Source organism: Gobio gobio (assembly GCF_949357685.1).
Source record: "Gobio gobio genome assembly, chromosome: 9".
NCBI lineage: Eukaryota > Metazoa > Chordata > Actinopteri > Cypriniformes > Gobionidae > Gobio > Gobio gobio.
This window is the reverse complement of record NC_137115.1, coordinates 41,418,672-41,443,951: the sequence shown is the minus strand read 5'-3', so window position 1 is coordinate 41,443,951 and position 25,280 is coordinate 41,418,672. Positions and strand designations below refer to the sequence as shown.

The window sequence follows — 25,280 nt, the reverse complement described above, 5'->3', positions numbered from 1 at the left end:
TAAAGCATCGTTTAAACGTTTAGCCTACTATCACCACCATCACAATAAAAATATTTTTTGACAAGATGAGGCAGGCAGATCGCAACGGCGCGCGCAAATGAAACGGGCTACACAATCTAAACAAATAATAAATAAAAAAAACATGGTTGTCTTGCCTACCTCTCCGTGAAATGAATATAAATCCGATCTTCAATTCCAGCGCTATATGCACATTTAACGGAGTTCATGTCAACGAAAGCAACAGATATGAGCATTTTATTCATCAGCTCATTTCAACATCAAAGACCGCATTATGGGAAAGAGCGACCTGAACACTGGTAAGAGCCTTTAGTCTCATTAGTTTTAATGAAGATGGTTGTGTTTTTGAACATCTCAGACTTGGCTTATTTTCAGTATCACTTGCGGCAGTTTGCGTGTTGGCTTGCTTTACTCATTTGTGGGCTCGTGTAGGCATAGCACCGTCCTCTAAACACTGCGCGAGTCAGTCTTGACAGTTGCGGACTCGCGATATCATGGTCTCATGTTGTTTCCACCAGCGCAGCATATCTCATTGTTTCTTTTAATTCTTGAATGTCTAAAATATAAAATGAAGGAGAAGCCTAAAAAGGCCCGAAGCCCGGCCCGCGTTTGAGGTATGACGGGACAATTGGCCCGAAGCCCGGCCCTATAGGGGTGTAAAAAAGTCGGGACCGTCGGGCTTGGGCAGAAATGCAGGGCTCTATAATATAGGCTACTATTTAAACATAAATATGAAACTAAATAGGCTATACGTTTTCTTTAACCCTCTGTTCGACGAAAGCGGCGGCACGTTCTGATGGATTTTTTTCCTCATGACAGCGGGAAAAACTCACTTTAGCCTACTGCATAATTTTTGGCCATACTGTGCTTGAGACATAATTATAAATTATAGGCTAGATTGTCTACTTTTATTTGTATACATGCTCACAATAACGACAGTGGTCGTCAGTAAGTGCCATTAATGCGCATTGTATGTCACAAATCCTGCGGAGTCACTTCGTCGTCGTATTAACGGATTAGATTAGATTTACCGGTAGTTAGATTAAAGTGTGTACACAGTCCCGCCGCTGGCCGTTTTGATGCCCTAAGCGTGATCACTTAGAGTCATTTAGGTAGAGAGAGCATTTTCTTGTGGTGCCCTACGCATCGCGTGTGATGCATGGTGGGAGCGGCAGCACTGTGTGTATTTTCTGTAGCCTAATGGCCTTCGATAAGGGCATTTCTTTCTCTGACTCCTCTTTCTTTTCTCCTTTTGGACCCCATCAGAGACAGGGTTTCGGCCTGCACTCTGTATTCTTTATCAAAAAACGGTCCATTTGATTCTCAACTGCTTGGGGGGGCTAAACCGGGGCTATTCAAAATTCTGACGGGGCTTTAGCCCCCCCTAGCCCCGGTGTAGCGCCGTCACTGATAATGAAAGAAATCACATTTGTGAATGTAAGTTTGCAGTTTGCATTGAGTGTGAAAGCCATCAAAACTATTTTACACCAAAAGTGTTTTCATATTGCCAATAAACATAGCACTAAAAAATTCAGCTTAAAACTTCAATTCAAAAGGTCACAGGGTTTGATGAAACACTCTACAGTTTGTTGACATTTAGCCAAGCCTCCTTCAGAAAAGCCAATAATCTGATGTGAGTTAAAGGGATGATGACTGAAGATCTAACTAACTCATGCATTGCTTTTGGGTTTAAAGGTGAGCAGAAAACAGATCTATTTTACAGCCACATCCGACCACACTGTTCAATAGCAAATAAGTGTTTTGTCGTTGTTTATGGTCTTTTTTCCCCCCATCATATCGCTGTTACGACCCTGGTCTAGTGTCAGGGAGGTAACATAAATAAAATGTTCTGAAAACCCATTTCAACCCATTTTTTTCTTTTTTTTCAGTTTCATCAAAAGCAAAAATGAAGCAAAGACTTCAGGGTTGGGAAAGGCCAAAACAACAAACAAAACGGCCACTGACTAAACCCAATTATAACTCCCTCTGCCACTTCAGCATCCCTGTCATAATTTAAAGGGACGCTCCACTCCACAGTCTATAGCTGTGTCCCAATTCAAGGGCTGCATCCTTTGAAGGCTGTGTCCTTGTTACAATGGAAGGTATAGCACAGGGGTCTCCAAAATCTGTCCTGGAGGGCCACTGTCCTGCAGAGTTTAGCTTCAACCCCAATTAAACACACCTGAACCAACTAATCAGTGTCTTACTAGAGCCTTGTTAGACACTGATTAGCTGGTTCAGATGTGTTTATTTGGGGTTGGAGCTAAACTCTGCAGGACAGTGGCCCTCCAGGACCGGGTTTGGAGACCCCTGGTATAGCGGATTGTGTCACTGCGGCGCGACGAACACTGTGGGACACAGCTTATGTCTTGAATACGTTCAATTAAGGTGGAGCCACCTGAGAGAGAGAGGGGGGAGAGAGGAGAGAAAAAGCAAAAGAGAGAGGCACGCATGCACATCCCCACACACAGGGAAAGAAAAAAAAACAGCAATGCGTCTTACCTAACATCGCACAAGGGCAGTTGAGCTGAGAGACTTGAACAGTAATGACATTAAAAGGAACTCCAATGGCAAAGTAATATGCAAATCGGGCCTCAAAGATCAGGGGAAATTACAGTAGCCAATGACACAAATAGAACAGAAGCCGACCAATGCCATTGTTTGTGAACCGCAATCTATGCAAGCAGTGAACTAAGTACATTTTTTTCATTCTTCAGGCAAAACCCCAAGGCAAGAATTATTTTAAGCAGAGCTCATAAGAAAGCCAGCAAAGACGACGAGACAGCTGCAAGGCCATCTACTAACACTGAATATTACTAACACTATTGCTGCTAACGCTGATTTTCCGACTACAGATGTCTTACTTCTCTCCGACAAACTCAAATCTGTTCACAGCACCTCACTGTTCCGAAAACGTGTCTGAGTAAACAAGCTAACTTGAGGTTTGGAGAAGATCAGTCTACCACCCTCAGGTGAAACAGCTCCCTTTACTTTGTAAGCTCATCTCAGCAGTGACAGAAAAAAGATAAATGCACACTAGGTGGGTAAGTGAACATCATGATTGCTATTATAGAGAGTTTCACATGGCTGCCTACCATAGCTAATGCTTACTTGACCACCACAGGCATAGCACAGTGCAATACCGCATTCATCATGTTGACATTTCATGCCAAGTTATGTTATAAAATGCTTAAACATACTTAAAGGGTTAGTTCACCCAAAAATGAAAATTCTGTCATTAATTACTTACCCTCATGTCGTTCGACACCCGTAAGACCTTCGTTCATCTTCGGAACACAAATTAAGATTCTTTAGTTGGAATCTGATGGCTCTGAAAGGCCTCCATTGGCACAATGCATGGTTCACTCTCAAGACCCTTAAAAGGTACTAAAGATGTCGTTACAAAGTCCATCTCACTACAGTGGTTCTAAAATAACTTTATGAATCGGCTAGAATAGTTTTTGTGCGCAAAAAAACCCTAAATAACGACTTATATAGTGATGACGATTTCAAAACACGGCCTCATGAAGCTTCGAAGCGTTATGAATCAGTGAGCCGAATCAGCAGTTTGGATCGCCAAATTTCAGCAGTTTGGCGGTTTGACACGCGATCCGAATCATGATTCGACTCACTGATTCATAACGCTTCGAAGCTTCATGAGGCCGTGTTTTGAAATCGTCAAAAAAAATCCATGAAATAAACTGTGACTCTGGACATATTTTGTAAGATAGTTAACATTTGTAAGATTTATTCCATAGACTTTGGTTATTGTATAGTGTTGGTCTGTGAATTTTATGTTGGATATTCTATTTGTTAATTTTCACACTTCAATTCATTAGAATTTGTGTTATTTATTTGTTTATTATGTTGTTGCTGGTGTTTTTATTATTTAATTTAATAATATTATAATTCATGGAGTTATTATTTGATATTTCCATGATCTAGAACAACATTTTAAACTTTTATTCGCCATAAACCAACCTAGTTTAATCATTCATTCTGAATTGCTATGATAATCTGTAACTCCCTCTCCAGTCAACAGATACGGACACAAGGCGTTCTTGTCTACGGGCATTTATTAGTCAAATTATGTCATCCTCGATGCCATCAAACATGCCGTGAGAACTAAATAAAACATAAAGTCACATAAGTTACAGAAATAATAATAATATTCTCACAGAGAATAGCACATTAATAAACAAACAACACAACGCCAGATAGACTGTTAATAAACCGTCACACAGTTATGCTTTACATTGATAATTACACATCAAAATAACTATGCATACCTCATTGGCCGCGTTAACTCCAGGGAGTGAAAACAGGTAATAAAGGCAACTTCTCTTCCGTGTGTCTCTTGGTGAACTTACAAATGTAATAATGACATTACCAAAAGCTTTGCAAGCCGCAGTTAGCTCTGCATGCGCTACATGCTACGATGCTGGTGCAACATCAATAAACGTCTGAACCAACCAAACACAGAAAAATAGTTCCGCTATACAAGCCTACAAAAACAAGTCAGCTTGAACACATAATTTAAAGTAAAAGAAATACAGATAAATATAAATATATTATGATATATTTAAAGGTGGTTATTTATTAAATTAAACCTATTCTTTTATGGAACTTAAATTAGTCAACTGTCTCTGCTGGCAGCTACACTCCCACCAAATCACAGGTGATTTCTTATTAACTTAATAAACATAAGATTCTAACTTAAAATCATGAGACTTGGTTTAAGTGAGGCAGCAACAACCAAGACTGCTTTATTCAGCTTCAATCAGGGTTACAGTCTTGTGGATAGGCCGTTCTAGGTAAGTCTGCTTTGTGAGCCTCTTTCCTTTGTCATCCAGTGCTGATTCACTGATCAGCAATCGCAGTTTTCTCACACGTCCATCTTCACCAGGATACACTTCAGTGACCTTGGCGAGTTTCCACTCATTTCGTGGTGCATTGTCATCTTGCACGATCACGATATCGTTGACCTGCGCATTTCTGCGGGTTTTTTGCCATTTTTGTCTCTCTTGAAGATTTAACATGTACTCTTTTTTCCACCTAGACCAAAACTCATTGGCTAAGTGCTGAACTTTACGCCATCTTTTGCGAAGATAAAGGTCTTCCCTCACAAAGTCTCCAGGTGGTGGCAAGACTATGGAAGACTTCATCGTCAAAATGTGATTGGGCGTAAGAGGCTGTGGCCCAGCTGGATCACTCAGCAAATGTGCTGTTAAAGGTCGGCTGTTTATAATTGTCATTACTTCGTAAAGGTAAGTTCTCAAAGATGAACTGTCAAGTCTTTGGGATGCCTGATCTAGAATGGATGTCAACACACTTCGTATTGTCCTGATCTGCCTTTCCCAGGCTCCACCCATGTGGCTAGCAGACGGAGGGTTCATGACAAACTCACAGCCCAATCGCTTGAGGCATTCTTGATCCATCTCTTTAATCGCTTCCAGGAACTCACGTCTTGCGCCAACAAAGTTGGTGCCCTGGTCAGAACGAAGTTGTCGAACGTTACCACGCAGAGCAATGAGAGCACGAAGAGAATTGATAAAGGCATCAGTCGTCATATCATCAAGCACTTCTAAGTGCACAGCACGAGAACACAGACAAGTGAATAGCAGGCCATAACGCTTCATTTCCCTCCTTCCATCTTTAACATAGAATGGCCCGAAACAATCCATCCCACAATATGTAAAGGGGGGAGTTGTCTCCATACGTTCACGAGGTAAGTCTGCCATTCTTTGTTCCTCAGTACTCCTTCTGAACTTTCGACACTTGACACACTTGTAGATGTAGGACGACACCGCATGACTGCATCCAAGTATCCAAATCCCGTTAGCCCTTAGCTCGTTCATTGTAATGCCACGTCCTTGGTGTTGCACTCGCTGATGGTAGTGTGCTACCAGTAACTTTGTTATGTGACTGGTCTTTGGTAAGATTGCCGGGTGCCTGATATGAGGATGCAGAGCAGCATGCTCTAAACGACCTCCCACCCTGAGGATGCCTTGTCCATCCACAAAAGGATTTAGCTTTTGCAGGTTGCCTTTGGTTATTTCCTCATTGCACTGAAGACTCTGAATCTCCATAGAAAAGTTCCTTCTCTGGACAATGCTTATGATGGTAAGTTCTGCATCTTCTCTTTCTTCCAGGCTACTGGCTTCGTTGGTTCTTGATGTCAACCCTTTGAACTCTTTGACACATCGCTTAAGCCTAGCGATGGCTTTGACCAACCTCGTCCAGCTGGAGAACTTGAGAAAGCGTTTAAGCAGTGAATCTTCTGTTGTCAATGTCTTATGCACAAAGACCTTACGAACTTCTGGGTCTTCAACTGCAATGTCTCCCACCTTACTATCTCCACTGGGAAGCTCTTTACACCAAAGAAAATCTGGACCGCTAAACCAGTTAGAAGCAATGAGCTCTTTTGCTTTAAGGCCCCTTGACGCATGGTCAGCTGGATTTTCTTCCGACAACACATATCTCCATTGACTTGGTTTGGTACTGTCTTTAATGCGCTGAATGCGGTTTGCCACAAAAACATGGAATCTCCTTGCATCATTGTTCACGTATCCAAGGACGACCTTGGAGTCAGTCCAGAAGAATTCCTGGACCTCTGCTATGTCCAACTCCTTTCTGAGCAGATCACTTGTACGCACAGCAACAACAGCTGCTGACAGCTCAAGTCTTGGAACGGTTGTGACTTTTGTAGGAGCCACTCTGGCTTTGCCCATCACCAAAGCACAGTGAGTTTGTCCTGATGTCCCGATCACTCTCAGATAGCTGCACTCTCCATATCCTGTGACGCTAGCATCAGAGAAGTGATGGAGCTCATATTTCCGGTCTTCTGGAAAACTTGCTGGAAAGTAACATCTGTCTATCTTGAGATCACCTAGATTCTGTAGGTCCAAGAGCCAGGATTCCCATCGTGGTCGAAGATCATCCGACAGTGGTTCATCCCATCCAACCTTGTCCCGGCACATTTGCTGAAGCATCTGCTTTCCGACTAGAACGAATGGTGCTACAAAACCAAGAGGGTCATAGACAGACGCAACGGTCGATAACACTCCTCTTCTAGAGAAAGGTTGTTCACTCACCACTATTCTGAATCTGAACTGATCTGAGGTAATGCACCAGTTAACACCTAGAGCTCTCTCCATTTGGTACTCTCCCAAGGCTAGGTCTTGATGTATTACTGTTTGAGCACACTCTTCTTTGGGGATTGATTCTAGCACCTCCTGGCTGTTAGAAACAAATTTGTGGATGCGTAGCTTGCCATCGCTACAAAGCTGTCTCGCTTCACTGACTAGCTGTTTCGCTTCTTCTTCCGTTGACACACTAGTCAGCCCATCATCCACATAAAAATTTCGTTCAATGAAGCGGATGGATGCTTCACTGAAACGACCTTGCCCTTGTGCAGCAATGTGTTTGAGGCCATAGTTTGCACAGCCGGGAGACGAGGCTGCACCAAACAAATGCACTTTCATCCGAAAGACAGATGGTTCGAAGTGGTAGTCCCCATTCTCCCACCAGAGAAACCTTAGATAGTCTTGGTCTTCTGCTCTTACGTGAAATTGATGGAACATACGTTCTATGTCGCACATTATTGCTACTGGACCCTTGCGGAAACGACAGAGAACACCTACCAATGTATTGGTCAGCTCTGGCCCAGTAAGCAGATGATCGTTCAATGACACGCCTTGAAACTTTGCTGAGCAATCAAACACAATGCGTATCTTGCCTGGTTTTTGTGGGTGATACACCCCGTGATGAGGGATGTACCAAACAGGGCTCTTGTTGATTTCCTCTTCAGGAACTTTCTCAGCATCTCCACGCGTCATTGTTTCGTTCATGAATATTAAGTAGTCCTTGTGGTACTGTTTGTCCTTCTCAAATCTCCTCCTCAAACACTTAAGGCGATGAACAGCACATTTCCTGTTGTCTGGCAGACTCGGTCTGTCTTCTTTAAATGGCAAAGGCATTTCACAGTGACCATCAGGCTTGATCTTAATTCCTTCCTCCATTATTGAAATGAAGCGAAGATCTTCTTGTGAGAAGTGAGCATCCTCCACGCTTCTTTCATTAAAGTCTGACTCCAATATCTTCATAACATTTGGCGGAGTGACTAACTCCTTGACTTGTGTTCGACATATGTATCGGACTTCACTTGTCAGATTGGCAGATGACTGAAGGCATGGCATTACTTGTTTGACAATAGTTCTGTGGCTGCATCCAATTGCATCTCCGTAGTCGACACAGGAACTACCAGGGCCAACAATACTCCAGCCGAGGTCGGTTTTTTGAGCAAAAGGCTCCTCATCTCTGCCTGACACAACTTCTCTGGGTAACAGGGCTTGAGAACAATTGTAACCTATAAGCAGACCAACGTCACAGTCAATTAAAGGAGCAATCTCGTCTGCAAGATGCTCTAGATGAGGCCATGCTCTTGCTGTCTTGGGTGTGGGAATGTGACTTAAATTGACAGGAATGAAGTCTCTTGAATAGGTTACTGGAAGAGTGATTTTCTTAGTTGAATAAAACCCTCTGATCTGCAACCCAGTTACCTTCTGACTTGGAATGACTGTACTTCTCGATGACAATGTTGAGAGTTTTAGTTGCACTGGCTCCTTCTGTGTGTCCAGAGCATCTGCCTTTTCTTTCAGGATAAAGGTGGTGTCACTTTGGTTATCCAGTAAAGCATATACGAGAACTTCATGCTCTGGGCTACTTGTTGTTGACAACCACACTGGAATAACGGTGGACGTGTATGTTCCATTCATGTTTTGCACCACACGGTTTGAGGTGGCTTCCATAGAAGCTTCCTTTGACTGCTTAGAATCCGTCCTTTCCTTTGACCTCTCCTTCTCTTTGACCCGGTCTTCATGCAAACAGGTTGGGTGCTTCCTTTTACATGTGTCGCAGACACTCCTCCATTCACAGTTCTTAGAACGGTGTCCTGTCTTCAAGCATCCAAAACACAGTCCTTTAGTTTGCACAAACTTGACCCTTTCTGAAATGGACTTTTCTTTGAACTTTCGACATGTTTGAATGCCATGGTGCAATTTCTCACAAAAGACACATGTTTTAGGCTCTGGGTTTTCTTCTGAGCTGCTTGCTAGCACCTTTGCACCAACATTTCGAGGCTTTGGGGTCTTAACCTTTTCACTATCACCAGACTTCAAAGCATGAAGAGATGTCACAGGGTTGCATGCTATCTTGGCTTCTCTTGCCACAAACTGAACAAATTCACTAAAGCTTGGAAAATCATGTGTCGATTCTTCAACCGTCAGGACCTTTCTGTTCCATCTAGCTATTAGCCAATCAGGAAGCTTGTTGAGCATTCTTTGATTTTCACTGCAGTCATTTAGGACTGCAAGACTCTTGATCTGCAACGTTGCTGCTTCACAGCTTCGTAGAAAATCTGAGAATTCTCTTAGTTCAATGCTGTCCTTGGGTCCTATTTTTGGCCATGAAGTTATCTTATCCCTGAAGGCCTTGGCAAGCACAAAGGGGCTTCCATACCTTTCTTCCATGATGTCCAATGCTGAATAGTAGGCTGCATCCGTGCCTAGCAGGAAGTAACCCTCAATAGCTTTCTTTGCAGGTCCTCCAACATACTTGCGGAGGTAGTAGACCTTCTCATTCACTGGAATATTCTTCCTACCGATCAATGTCTCAAAGGACGTTTTCCAGTCTTTGTACCTTAGTGGATCTCCATTGAAAACAGAAGGCTCTGGTATTGGGAGATGGCTTGCGTTGATCGACTCTGTTATTGCTTTGGCAAGTGCTGTAGTGCTATCTTCTTGATGAGCAATGGCAGCAGGTTGCACACTTTCAACAGTATGTGTCACCATAGCAGGTTGCACATGTGTGGCGTTTTGTGGTGTTGCCACATGATGCACAGAAAGACTTCTTTGGGTAGTTTTAGATTCTGTTTTCACATGCTTACTGCTATGGAGCAACTCTGATATCTCTTCGTCCGAGCCCACTTCATGTTCGTAGACCTGTAGACGGGCTTTTGCAGCATTCATTTTTTTAACTGTCTCTAAGCGCTCTAACTGCCTGCGCTTCTCTTCTAATACATTTTTTCGTGCAGCATTTTCTTCTTCTTGCAGTGCAAGCCTCTTTCTGTTCTCAACTTCGAGGTTCCCAAGCTCTTGTTCCTTAAGTTCCATGTCTTCTAATACCTTTAATGTGGCTTGAGTTGCAGCTAGCTCTGCTGCAGCTTCCAGTTTCTTTGAAGAGGTCAGGCTTGATTGCTTTGAACTGATGCTTGCAAACTTTGAACTTCGTGAACATATACTAGACCTTTTGGAGGTTGCGCGTGTAAGCACTGAGCCAGTCTCAGTCCAGTATGCTTGTTCTTTGTGAGTAACTGGTATCTTTTCTCTTAATTCAAGAGAATCCTCTGCCTGTTCCAATAGCTTTCCTGAGACAGCATTACACGTGTCTACTCGGCGGCGCGTCTTGCCATCCGGAGTAGTGTGTTGGCGTAAATCTTGATAAGCTTGTTTTACACTTGTTGAAGCGTTACTGATCTTGGTTATGTAGGTTTGCAGGATTTCAGTGGAGAATGTTCCATCGATTGCTTTCCTAGTCTCTTTTGCAAGAACTTTCCATTTGTCATAAGAGGAAGTAAAGCGATGTTGAAGCTTTTTAGTTTGGCTGTCATACAGTTCTTGACCTTTTTCAGTGAACTCTCTGGTTCTTTGGCTTCTTCTTAGACTTTCTTCTACAGCAGTTGGAGTCGCTACCTCAGTCTCTTTTGATGGGTTTGCATCTATATTAAGGTCTTTTAACTGCTGCTGTAAACCTGTTGCTCCATTGTTAGCATCTAAGCCCTTTTCATTTGTCTCATACTCGTGCTCAGACATTTTGATATTTGTTTTTTTTTTTTGAATTGGCACTTTAACACTTTTCGTTTAGTAGCTAAACTAAAAATTAGCTAAATAAAGTAAGTGACAAACCTAGCTTAATGTTACCAGTAAGCTTTTGTTTACATTATAATAATGTACCTTAACGTTACCTTTAGATTTAACCAAGTTTGTTTGTACAGTGTGCTCTGTTAGAAACACTTTCCACAATGCAAATTTACTTATTTTCACTTAAAACAGAATAAACACTTCTCCTTAATAGCAAATTAATAAAAAAAAGAAATATTATGATGGTCTCTTTAAATAATTCTTTACCCTTAAAATAGATTAGCAGTAAATAACTTGGTGAGTTGAGCAATCACTTCAACATGTAAACATGCACATCACAAATTAACATTTAACTTTTAGCACTTATAGAGCCCCTTTAGCAATTGAAGGTTATTCCACTTCTTAATATTTAACTTGTTTTAAATATTCAACTTCTTGTAGGTTTAACGATGCAATGCTCCCGGGTTCTGCTTGCCTCTTAATAAGTTAACCTTGTATGCACAGTCTTATCTTTTGACGCTCACATTCAATGTAAACGTGCGTGCAGCTCCGTTGACGGACGGCAGGCGCGGTTCATCTTCTCCCCCACGTCTCCACCTCGTGTCGAGCAGGCTGAGTTCTCACTGTAACTCCCTCTCCAGTCAACAGATACGGACACAAGGCGTTCTTGTCTACGGGCATTTATTAGTCAAATTATGTCATCCTCGATGCCATCAAACATGCCGTGAGAACTAAATAAAACATAAAGTCACATAAGTTACAGAAATAATAATAATATTCTCACAGAGAATAGCACATTAATAAACAAACAACACAACGCCAGATAGACTGTTAATAAACCGTCACACAGTTATGCTTTACATTGATAATTACACATCAAAATAACTATGCATACCTCATTGGCCGCGTTAACTCCAGGGAGTGAAAACAGGTAATAAAGGCAACTTCTCTTCCGTGTGTCTCTTGGTGAACTTACAAATGTAATAATGACATTACCAAAAGCTTTGCAAGCCGCAGTTAGCTCTGCATGCGCTACATGCTACGATGCTGGTGCAACATCAATAAACGTCTGAACCAACCAAACACAGAAAAATAGTTCCGCTATACAAGCCTACAAAAACAAGTCAGCTTGAACACATAATTTAAAGTAAAAGAAATACAGATAAATATAAATATATTATGATATATTTAAAGGTGGTTATTTATTAAATTAAACCTATTCTTTTATGGAACTTAAATTAGTCAACTGTCTCTGCTGGCAGCTACATAATCCCTTCCATTAAAAATATATGCTTCCAAAATTCCAAATGCTTAGTTTTATGTCCCCCCCCACACACACACACACATTTGGGAGAATGGAGGTACATTTTCCATTTTGGACTATAAAAAAAGATTTAATTCAGCAAATGCTTGAATAATATATTGGATGCACTGTACTCGAGGGGGTCACTTCCCCCTTACTCTACATATTAAAATGGGACCAATTTTATAGTCAATTGCAGTAATAATGTCAAATTATACTCTGTTAATTTCTGTGAAAGAGAGAATATTTTGTCAGTCTTCACGAAAAATACAAAAAATTGACACAAATATTCAATCAGGCTTTGAGCACTACACAGTCTTTGTGTGTGTCATGTCTCACAAAGCTCTCAAAGCTGTTCATAGCTGATAGAGGGATTTTAATTGCTTTCCGTGTGTTTAATTAGGTCTGTTTGTTTGGATTCAGCTTTGAGAAGACGAAACAAATGATAGTGCTGGAATTCATCTGAAAGAAATGCCATTTTTTCATGTTTTAGGTAGGCGCGGGTATAGTGAATTTGGAATAACATGAAGGAAATTTCTATCAGACTTTCTGTCTATCGCTAACAACCTTTCAAGGGCAAAACTCCCATCGTCAGAGAGCATGGGGGCCGCCAGAGCTGCTGTGTTGTCTTGCTTCCTAACTCTGCATGGAAGAAAACAATAGAGTTCAAAGTCAGCTATCCTGGGTGAGTCCCATCCATCATGCAAGAGCACATGTGATGTCCACTTTACTCCATTTCCTCTTGACTGAGCCCTGTCTGTCTACTGGTTTATATTAGATCATGCTAGAGCTGTGGTTCTTTTTGCTTCAGGTCCTATCAAATGGAGACCCAACATACCAACATTTATTTAGCATTCGGAAGAACACAAGGTCTTATTTAAAGCAAAAACGGAAATTTATTTCCATGAACACATAGACCCAATAATATGCAAAATGACTTCCATTTGCCCATTATTAATGCATAAGCAACAGCAGAAGTGTGATTTTTACCAGCCTAACACAGAACAAACACTGCATTAGTATTAGCCATATTATCAAGTGACAGATGAATTTGACGTCAACAACAAAAGATACTGAAAGTTGATAAGCCTACCCATTTTGGTATTTTCACTATGGACATTTATATATTTACTTGCATTTTATTGCAGTTAGCATGGTTTTCCCCACCACTACCAGTCACAGTGCTATAGCAGTCCAACACTTTTATTTCACGATTTATTTCCATTTAATGTCTGTTATTAGTATACACACAGAAATAGATGCATAATAGGTACTCTCTCTCTCTCTCTCTCTCTCTCTCTCTCTCTCACACACACACACACACACACAAACACACACAATCTTGAAAGAGGTCTGAAAAATCAGCGTAATAATATCCCATTCTGTTGGATACGACAGAAGGACATAAATGTGAATCACAGGAAAATATACTCAGTTTCCCATGCCTGTTTGTCTCCTCACCATCCCTTTAGCGGGCCACATACACAGCAGGCAGAGCCAACACTGTCTCTTCCTTTTAACTTCAAAACACCTTACTTCAAAAAGAGAAAGTGAAAAGAAAAAAAAAAGGCATTTCAGGTTATTTTTAAAGAGGCTGATACGCATCTCTTTTCTGAGTCTTAGTGAGTCTGTCATGTGAAAAATAGAAAGAAGCACAGGAAGTTTTGCTTTGATATCTGTAATATTCTTTGAAATTAGAGGAAGATAGCAAAAGAGCTTGAGACGGAGCATAATGTTATGTAAATAATGGCCAAAACCTCAGAACAGCCACACTATTACATTTAACTTCACCACAAGCGAGGAAAAAACAAGACTGTGCAAAAAAATACAAAGAATTGTGAGAGTATGACATTGCTTAGCAGCAGTTCAAGATCTAAGACATTAATGTTGATTAACTTACATTTTTGATACAATATTGCAGTTACTTGTCTGTTTTTGCAGACAAAATGATTTTTGATCCACCCCCTGTGGTGAAAATCAAGTTTTTTTTAAAATGTCGTTTATGTCTATGCAGTGTTTTTAATATGCTTTAAGACAAACCATGTGCAAATGTATAAATCTCTCGATTGCTGAGTATTTTCTTCTTAATAAAAGTCCAGTGAACCAACGACGTGAAAACGACGTCTCAAAAACGTGAAATCGCCGGTGTCTCTCACCTTGTAACCAATCAGCTTTAGCATTATGTGACCCTGGACCACAAAACCAGTCATAAGTCGCACGGGTATATTTGTGGCAATGGCCAACAATACATTGTATGGGTCAAAATTATCGATTTTTCTTTTATGCCAAAAATCATTAGGTAAAGATCATGTTCCATTAAAATATTTTGTATACCGTAAATATAGAAAAAAATTATAATTATTAGTGTGTGTTGCTATGGACTTAATTTGGACAACTTTAAAGACGATTTTCTCAATATTTAGACTTTTTTGCATCCTCAGATTCCAGATTTTCAAATAGTATAAATATTGCCAAATATTGTCCTATCCAAACAAACCATACATCAATGGCAAGCGTATTTATTCAGCTTTCAGATGATGTATAAATCTCAATTTCAAAAAAATTACCCTTATGGCTGGTTTTGTGGTCCAGGGTCACATATCATTAACTATGACCGCTCTGAACCAGGCGAGTCTCAAGAGAAGACAGGTTATCCGTTATATTATTTCTGTCGATATGAAAAATCGGATACTTTTAGCAATAAAGCGGGTGAATTATGCAGCTAAATGATGTACATTACGATGTTATGATGAACTATATTCCTTTCTCCACTGACGTTCTAAATTGTACAATGTGGTTTTTAAGGATACTGATTTTTAGAAAGCAGACTGGGATGGCGAACGGGAAGATACTTTGTGTAACATTAGCAGCACATTATTAGCTGTTTGATAACGTAGTCAAACCAAAGGCTAATCATGTCAATTAACGTTATGTGTCCGACGTTGTAGGGAGCAATACATAAAAACTTATTACCATTCTGATACATCGACTTCTATATGAGCCTGTATGATTTGGTGAAGGTGGGGCTCATTTGCATATCCACGTATACTAAATGAAGCAAGAATGTAGAGTTATATTCAAGCTGTTTTAAGGCATGAATATTTTTTTCCCCATGAATTTTTTTTTAAATATGTCATTTTGGTGCTCAAAGAGGAGTTTTAAGGGGTAAAATGATTGACTATAGGGGGACTAAAAAGCAGAAGATCCTTCATGCTTCACCAAGCAACACGGCGTATAGTGTTTAATTCCTGAGAGAATCAGTGTTTCTGATTCAATGATTCACACACTTGTTCCTTAAATAAATCTTGGGCTGCATTCGAAATCACATACACTGTTATCCATGAAATTGTTTTAATTCAAATTATTTAGGTACAATAAACATAAACTCCAACAGATTTGTTCAATTACTCCATGTTTTTCGTTTGTTGTACGATTTGCATGATTTTTTTCATTCTATTTAAATGTTTTAATTAAATGTACTTAACAAAGCCTATTTTAGTCTGTTGTCAATGCAACGCAATACAAGGAAGATGCTGATTGGCTCTTTGAACTGAAATCAGGCATGGATGCAGCTGCGCGCATTTTTATCAACGTTTGCTGGTGAGTATATTTTGGTCTCAAACACCTAATACATTATTAAACCCTAATAAATTAGATGTATAACAGTTAGCCAGTAAAACAAAATGTAAGTTTAGGCTGTGTTTACACTCAAAAAATTATTTTACGATACTTTATTTAAACAATTTATTTTGTTTAAGGTTTTCATTTTGAAATAACTAAATAAATCAACTGAAGATAAAATAAGACATTAAATCTCTGAAGATCTCAGCAGAGGAGGATTAAACAACTCCACAAACAGCATTACCAGCTTCAGAATCAGTTGAATGAGTGATGCAACGACTCATTCACTCGTTTCCTTGTGCTGTTTTGACTGAAAGAGTTAAATGACATTCAGTAACCCACTGAATCATTTGTTTTGTTCCTGAATCTGCGTTTTTGGACGAATTGGTTGAATGAGTGTTTATTGACGCACTTGCTTTATTTTTGGATGAATCATGAATCTGTCTAACAAATGACTCACTCAAAGTCAACTTGCAGGAAAGATTAAAAATGTAACTGTAGAAGTTCTCACCAAGCACAGAAGTATATAATAGACTGGCACATGGTGTCAGTATATTAAATTTAGAATGAGAAAATGTATTTAACTATAAAAAATAGTGATGTGTGAGGAAAATTCAGAATGCTTAATTCAGCACGCCAATCAATTAGGCGGATAAAATTGCAAAGGGTTTATCCAAGAGAGTAGAAACTTAATGACAACAGAGATTTCTGGCAATTAAGACAATTAGTTCATTTAATTTACATTGCTGCAGAGTGTAGATTACTGCGGAGCACAGATGGGCATGCTGAATTGGCTTGGGCAACATGGAGTTGAGTCAAGGAACTCTGACAAACAAATATCTGGCAAGAAATCATCCCTGTTGGCAGGAGAGATGAAGTGAGACAAAATAATTTTAATAGTTAGCTTGTTGTTCTAAGTGAGAATGTTATGCGAGTTCACTTCAAAATGAAAAAAAGCAGCAGTCTATCCCATTAGAGACAAATGTGCAAGAAGCAAGATAAGCGTTTGGCTTATTTGTTAGGCACTGTTGTCATTAAACCCTATTTACAGATGTTTCACCTTCATATAGAATCTCCTAAAGCCTGAACTTCTCATTGCATACACATCTGCCGATTTCCCTGTATTGCATCCCTGTTTAATTAATGCCAGGGAATAAAACTCTAAGCACGCATACTTGGCACTTAGCACGCGTTTGAACTCGGGGTTGGGACTGATCCATATAATGACAAGCAAATGATGGTTCCAAGACTCTCCACCACGATTCAATGCAAATGCATTCAGAGAGCATATCAACCTCAAAGGACAAGCGTAAACACTTTAAGAGCGTATTGATCTCCCTGTGTCACTGGATTTAATAGGCTTTGTGTTTCTGACCAAATCCTGAAAATTTCTACCTTCATCTTCAAGCCCGCCGAGAGCAGGGTTAGATAAACCTGAATCGATGTGACCTAGCACACACTGATTTTTTTAGACCTAAATAACGATGATGATTCTGCAAAGTCTGTGGTGTACTACCAAACAGAAGTGATCAGCAGTAAAAACGATAACCTCTTTAAAGCAGTTAAGTGCCTATAAATGTACTGCGGTTGTTCACAAGCTAAAGCATCCAATAAGGCTGTGTTACAACTCCCCCAATTAAATCCAGCATGAGATCTGTTTCACACTCTGTGACATTTTTGGAGAACACACACTGGCAGACAATAACATCAGTGAGGTGTCTTGATTGCTGTATAACTGTGATTAGAAAACACGATTTTTCCTTGTAAAGTTAGTGAAAACACTCTCTCCCGCTCCCTAAAACGTGTGTTTTCACTGCTTGACTAATTTAAAGCCTCACAGCTCCCCTTGACTAGGTGAAAATGAAGATCAGCATCACTTATCTACTTGTCAAATGAACAACCCCTCTTGTCAGGAAATAACGTGTTATTCTGCTTGTCTGAGAGTCACAGTTTTCATGTTTTTTAAGTAATTATAGTGCATGATGTAACATGATACTTCCTCTATCCGGCTGTACCTCTGTGCAAAGCGATGGCTGTGGAGAATCAATACGAGCTGCATATCTCAAATAAAATTGCCCTCTAGTGGGATACGCTCACCACTGTAGATTTTACGTTCTTCGAGATTTATAATGTATTCATTAGCTTTCTAAATATGCTGGGAAATCCTGCCCAGACAGGCGTATATACAAACACATACCCTTGGGAACATGAGCTCATTGGGTTTGTTGTCAGGGAATGTTGTGGACTACAGAGCATCAATGACAATCTCCAAGATGAACTACATAGAGTGCTAAAACCTCTTGGATTCTACTATTATAGCACATATTCACACTCCTTTCCTCATGGGATCAATTCTTTCTGGTTCCTTTACTCTGTCAAGGTTGTGGGTGATGTGTTGAAAGAGCTTTTCAACCTCTACGTCTTGTTAATTTTAGTAACAGTTTGTATTTTCCTTTTTGAGCTGCAGACTTATCTGTACCTGAACTTTATAGCTACTGTCTCATAGAACATTCTGGAGTATAAACGACGGAATCTGGTTCTATTTAACAACAGATAAACTATTAGCTGATCAGAAAATAAAGCAGGGAGTGTGCATATTTTTAAGCTCTATTAGAAGACTAAAGGACTAAATTGTATTGATTTCACACTGACATTGTAGCCTACTAGAGGGATTTCTCAGCAAGTAATAGCCATCATTTCACTTAACTATATACCCAATATAGTCCGGCTATGAGTAACCCACTTATAGACAAATTAACCTAGAATTTGGTTTCATGTCATTTTGGCCAAAATAACTTGCGAGATGTATGATATTCCATCATGTAAGCAAAGTCATGTTGTGATTACAAGGCGTTTACTTTCTTTGACACGTTCATGTTCTAGATGACTAGTCTATTCTTAAGATATGGTTAGACATCTATTCAATTTTGCCTTGTTTTAGATGTCAGGGCTGTGTTTGGATGGCTATTAGATATCTTTTAAGCGCAAAATTGCTTGGTTTACAATAGAGAAATGTGAATTTGAAGCCACGCATTATGTTAGACAGATAATGTAAACATCACATTTAACATGTTAAAGCCACAATATGTAGTTTTTCACGATATGCCGCTTTTTCCAAAACAAAGACATAGCATGAGGGCAGCTTTTCGCAGAGCTTTTATGATGCCGCAGACGCTTCTGTTTCTTCCTGTGATGTGTATGTGGGGTAATGCAGCGCTGTTTTACCATATTAGACACATTTGAGTGTGTTGAAAGTTATGTTATGCTACTCTGGCGGCTACTATGAGACAATTGTTGCACACTGAAGTAAGCTAGATCAATATTAGGCATGGTAAAACATGGTAGGCTACTCGCGGTAAATCAAGAAAACGAGATTTAAACAATAAGACTAACTGTGTTGAGCTATATAACAATTATTTGTTCTGTTCAAACAGTTGCTCACCTGTCTAATAAAACACAATATATTAAAGTAGGGCTGGGTAAAAAAAGTCTCAGATTTCAAATTACTTCCATTTTTTTACTAAATTCGAAAACATAAACACCGTTTTGGCGTTGTGGCGCCAGATCGCTCTGCCACAGCTCTGCTCAAGAGAAGCGCACATGAACCGATCTTTTCTTCCGCCTTAAAAGCAGTAACAGCGCGAAATAAACATGAATGAGCATCTGAAAGTGTGTTAAAAGATACAGGACAACTTTCCGAAATCCGTATCATGTCACATAGAATAGCTCAATCAGTGTTCAACCGCTGAAAGATGTAAGTAAAACGGCTTGTAAACAATGTCATGTAACGTCACATTTACCTCAGAAAACTCTAGAGAGGAGTATTTTTGCTGATTTTATGCACCATATTACATAGGCTATTCATTGTCATTTTTAATGTTCGTATTTAATGCATGTAGGCTATGTATGAAGAAATCTGGCAAGTTTTTATGACAGTCACATTTAAATGTTTATATTTCAAAAACTGAATTGGAGTAGAAATATGATTATGTAATTGTAAAGTTAATATTATAACTTTATTATTATATAAAAAACACCATTGAGTGTTTGTATACAGATCAGTTAATTTTTACCTTCAATATTAGTAGGCTAATGTAGTACCAACTGACTCCCATAGTTTACAGCATTAGTTCAGAGATTTGTTTTCCTTGAGAAAATTTGCCATGTAATGTACCTGACATCCAAAATAATCGATATTGAATCGAATCGAAAATTGAATCGAAAGCTGTGAATCGAAATTTGTGTCAATACCCAGCCCTATATTAAAGGGGTGGTAAACCACGATTTCACTATTCTAACTTTAGCTAACGTGTAATGTTGCTGCTTGAGCATAAACAACATCTGCAAAGTTACAACGTTCAAAGTTTAAAGCAAAGGGAGATATTTGCTTTTAAAGAAATCAGTTTCTAAGAACTACAGCAAACGGCCAGTAGGCGACTACAGACATTCCTCCAGGGTTGGTGACATCAACAGGCTCAATATTTACATAAACGTAAATGATTCTTTGATTAGAGCTTTTATGTATTGTTTATCTACAGGCATGCTAAACATGGTTCTGTGTGTGATTTGGCTAACTTACTAGTTAAAGCCAGTGCTTAGTGTTCGTTTTGGGTTAGTTCTTGCGACAGATATTTGGCTATAATCGTTCTAAAAATACAAAAGTTAAAGTGCCATTCAGTAGCGATCATTATAGATCCGCAGTCTTTACTCTCGAGGACTGAACAGGTTCTGCTCGATCATCTTCACTCAAATGTTCTTGGTCTGATTCGGGCTCAGATTGGTATGGTTTTATTGACGCCGTTGTTTCTAATTCTGACCAAAGCACAGCCTCCGGTAAGGGGCGTGACGTTTCCGACGTGCACTGCGGTTAGCGAATCAGAACACACTGGGCCAGCTAACCAATCTGAGCCCACTGCGTATTTTTGAGGGACTGGCTTCATACAACCCGGAAAGCATCAGACCGTTTTACAAGGAGGGACAGAGCAGTGTAGAATAAAGGTCAAATATATGAAAAATAAGGCAATTTTTTTTAAAACGAAGCATGAACACATGTTACAGTGCAACCCACAAACACAGTCAAGCCTTCAAAAGAATGTGTTTTACCACCCCTTTAAAGCGTCTTTGCTGAACAAAATATACAAAATATATAACATTGTTCTGGTTTTTGAATATTTTAATCCAAAAATATTACATATTGTACCTTTAACATGAATTGTCATGATTATGATGTACTCTTTCGTTTAGTCCCTGTAACCAAGTGAACAATTAGGAGACACAAAATCAACATAGGCCCTATTAGATTAGATTTCTGAAGGACACTGAAGACACTAATGACTGCTGAAAATTCAGCTTTGCCATCACATGAATAAATTACCATTTAAAATACATTTAAATATAAAACAGATATTTTCAATTGTAATAATATTTCACTATTTATACTGCATTTATTTCAAATGCAGCCTTGATGAAACAATAAACAGCCTTACCAAACCTTTGAATGGTAGTTTACAATAGTTCCAGTCTTCAGTGTTTCTACTCGTTAACATTGACGACACCATAAACAGAAAGAACTGAGGGCTTAAATACACAAGGAACGATCAACGGAACAAGAAACAGGTACGTAACTCAATTAGAAACCACGTTATGAACGAGAACTGGTGACAGGGAAAATGATTAATTGATTCAAACTTAGGCCCTGTCCACACCAACGCGGGTACACGGGAAACCGTTTTCAAGAGCTTGCATTTTCTGGCACCCAAAATGCCATTGTTGTGTAAATGAACGGTCAAAACGCATTAAAACGTTTTCTTTTTTAAGTTGAAAAGGGTGTCGTGTAAACATACCCTAAACTAAACAGAACACGACAATGAAACTATTAACAAAACAAGCCACAAACGTGACGGTTACACACGCTAGTATATAAATTGCGCTAGCTTTTTAGCTATAAATCTGCCTGTTTTCTGTAAAGCAAGTTGGTCTTAAGGAACATTTCCAAAGCAGCTTTGCAAGAGTCTGGTTGTGTTTGTTTTGACAGCAGCATGGTTATCGGATGGCAAAGGGTTTGTCCTTTGCCTTCCCCTCACTCTGTAATTTGTAGGCATTGCACAAATAGGCCAATTATGTTCATACCCATGATTTCAGCACAACCTTTGACCCCAACCTTCCCAAACACCCATTCCCCGCTGTGGGTGACTCAAGGATATGGGGTGGCAATGGAGCAGTACGACCTGCTAGCACGGTGGTTACAGTCATTAAAAATGTTGTCTTCATCAACTTTAGACTAATTTGGAGTGCATGGTGTAATTGAAGGATAAGATCTGCACAAGCAGATGATATATGTGCTTTTCCAAATTAAACTTCAGTTCTTTCATGAGTTTGAATACTTGGTTTACATAATAGGAAAGCAAATTCAGTATGGCAATGGAAAAGACAACATCCAGACTGTGATTCAGTGATTCATAACGCTTCGAAGCTTCATGATGCTTTGTTTTGAAATCGTCATCACTATGTAAGTCGTTATTTAGGGTTTTTTTGCGCACAAAAACTATTGTCGCCGATTCATAAAGTTATTTTAGAACCACTGTAGTGAGATGGACTTTGTAACGACGTCTTTAGTACATTTTAAGGGTCTTGACAGTGTAGAGTACCATTGAGCCAATGGAGGACTTTCAGAGCCATCAGATTTCAACTAAAATATCTTAATTTCTGTTCCGAAGATGAACGGAGGTCTGACGGGTGTCGAACGACATGAGGGTAAGTAATTAATGACAGAATTTTCATTTTTGGGTGAACTAACCCTTTAACTTTACTTGTTACTTGTTTAATGTCTTAACTCAATTGTACAAATCTAGTAATCTGTACTATTCACATAAAATTCCTTGTTTACTCAGAAAACCCAAGTTAAGATTAATTGATTGGTTTGAGTGCCATTTTGTCAAGCAAAAACAAAAAAACAAAACACCATTATGATGATCAGTGTTCACTTTGCTTGGCCTTGGAATATTCTAATTATTATAACTCTCTTCCTATTGATGCAGCGATGAATAACAGTTTTTGGTTTTAAAGGAAGAGAAGAATAAATAGGTTGGTTTTAAAAGTTGACCTAGCTTCTAATTAACTATAGTTAATGATTTAGTCTGATATTAGGTCACCTTTTAAAATATTTCCCTTTATGTAATGATCGTTTACAATTTTATTGCTAACACTTAAGTTACACCATAAACACCTCTGAAACTTTTAATTGTGTTGATATAATCCTTCTATATTCGTAACAACATCTTGCAGTTGACCATGAGTCACAAACAGACTTCAACATTCATCATCAAAACACAACAAATGGTAACAACAATGATCGCTATACTAATTAAATCTAAAAGCTCAAGTACTCAAAACTAACTAAGCATTTCTTAGCACAAAATAATATTCCTATTTCACTTGACTTGCTTTCTTAAAAGGGTTAGTTCACCCAAAAATGAAAATAATGTAACTCACCCTTATGCCGTTCCACACCCGTGAGACCTCCGTTCATCTTCGGAACACAAATGAAGATATTTTTGTTGAAATCCGATGGCTCAGTGAAGCCTGCAGAGCCAGCGATGCTATTTCCTCTCTCAAGATCCATTAATGAACTAATAACATATTTAAATCAGTTCATGTGAGTACAGTGGTTCAATATTAATATTATAAAGTGATGAGAATATTTTTTGTGTGCCAAAAAACCCGAAATAACGACTTATATAGTGAAAACCGATTTCAAAACACCGCTTCATGATATGATGCTCCGGATCGTATCAGCGAGTCGAAGCATGATTTGGATCGCGTGTCAAACCGCCCAAAACTGCTGAAATCACGTGACTTTGGTGCTCGAACCGCTGAATCGACTCGCTGATTCGATATGCTCCAAAGCTTCACGAAGCAGTATTTTGAAATCGGTTATCACTATACAAGTCGTTATTTAGTTTTTTCTGGCGCACGAAAAAATATTCTCGTCGCTTTATAATATTAATATTGAACCACTGTACTCACATGGACTGATTTAAATATGTTTTTTGTACATTAATGGATCTTGAGAGTGTACATTTCATTGATGCCTATGCAGGCCTCACTGAGCCATCGGATTTCAACAAAAATATCATCATTTGTGTTCCGAAGATGAACGGAGGTCTCACGGGTGTGGAAAGGCATGAGGGTGAGTAATAAATTACATTAATTTCATTTTTGGGTGAACTAACCCTTTAAGGCAATCGGTTTGCATACTTTTTTTTTTAAGTAAGTCTAACTAATTGGATTTTACAGTGCAGTGGTTACAGATCATTAAATATTTAGATTGAAATCGCAAAACTGAACAAAACATACCTGTGTGAAAAAAAGCCTGCGATCAAAACATCCCTACTAATAGCACATTGTTCTCATGTATATAAAGAAAATGTTCCAAAAATAAATCAACTAACTTCTTTTTCTAGTTAAAACCCACTTGGATTGATATGAATTGGGTTTATATACTCATGGGACAAAGATACTTTGAACATGGTCTCGTGGGATAATTCATGCCATTTTTACTTCCCTGACTGTTCTTAAGCAAGTAGAGGTTCAAACAGATTCTTTCTATAGTTTTCTGGACGAATATAAACCAAATCAAGACATCATCAAACAAACAAACAGCAAAGTTTTGCTGAAAAACTCTTGGAAAGGAAATGTGGAATTGGAAAGTGGCTTTGAAGCTGATAAAATATTGTCATAAAAAGACTGTTTATTTTCATGAAATGATAAAAGGAGACTGAAATTATTTAGAGGAAAGCATCTGCCATATTAAAAGGACCAAAGTTGCCCAACTTTCAGATTGTGTTTTTGAGTTTGAACTTTCACTTTTGCAGTACAAGGCACAACTTGTTACCTAAAGTGTTTAGACTTGAAAAGAGCTGCTCGGCTCACAGTTCTTTTCTCAAATGTATTTTAGAATCTGACAGCTTCTCTGCACCTGTGGCCTTATGGGATAGCAAACTGTCCAGTGGTTGTATTTCAGAGTCTCAACAGATGCTGTATGTCTTGTCAACCAGGTTTTAATGGTCGTGTTTCATGAATACTGCATCTTCTGACATCCTACTCATTTGGCATACTATAGTCTTTTGAACAAAATCGACCTATGCCCTCTGTATGTTTAAGAGGACAAGCTATTTTGGGTCGATAGCTCTTTAAACTCATTAGTTCTATGGAGGCACATGCAGTACATTCTTCATGTAGTCAACTGTGTCCTTGGTGTGCCCAGACTGTTGAGATATTCAATTTAGTTGAACTATTGTGTCTTAGGTTTGAGAGAGCATGATTAAAGTTCCTCATTTAAAGAGGTCTTTGATTCACGCTGATGACAATGTGATAGCCTGTGGAAATGAATAGTTCTGGCCAAGAATAAAACTGATCTG

The 25,280-nt window shown here is 39.1% G+C and overlaps 1 protein-coding gene across 1 annotated transcript in view; it reads right to left on the bottom strand.

Annotated features, from left to right (window-relative positions):
• Positions 1-4,579: 4,579 nt before the first annotated feature.
• Positions 4,580-25,280, bottom strand: part of LOC307131743 (uncharacterized protein) — a 676,237-nt gene continuing 655,536 nt past the window's right edge. The window contains exon 2 of the mRNA XM_079825581.1: positions 4,580-12,153. Within this exon, the coding sequence (XP_079681707.1) occupies positions 4,785-10,889 (6,105 nt within the window). The 5' untranslated portion in view covers positions 10,890-12,153 and the 3' untranslated portion in view covers positions 4,580-4,784. The remainder of the gene's footprint in view (positions 12,154-25,280) is intronic.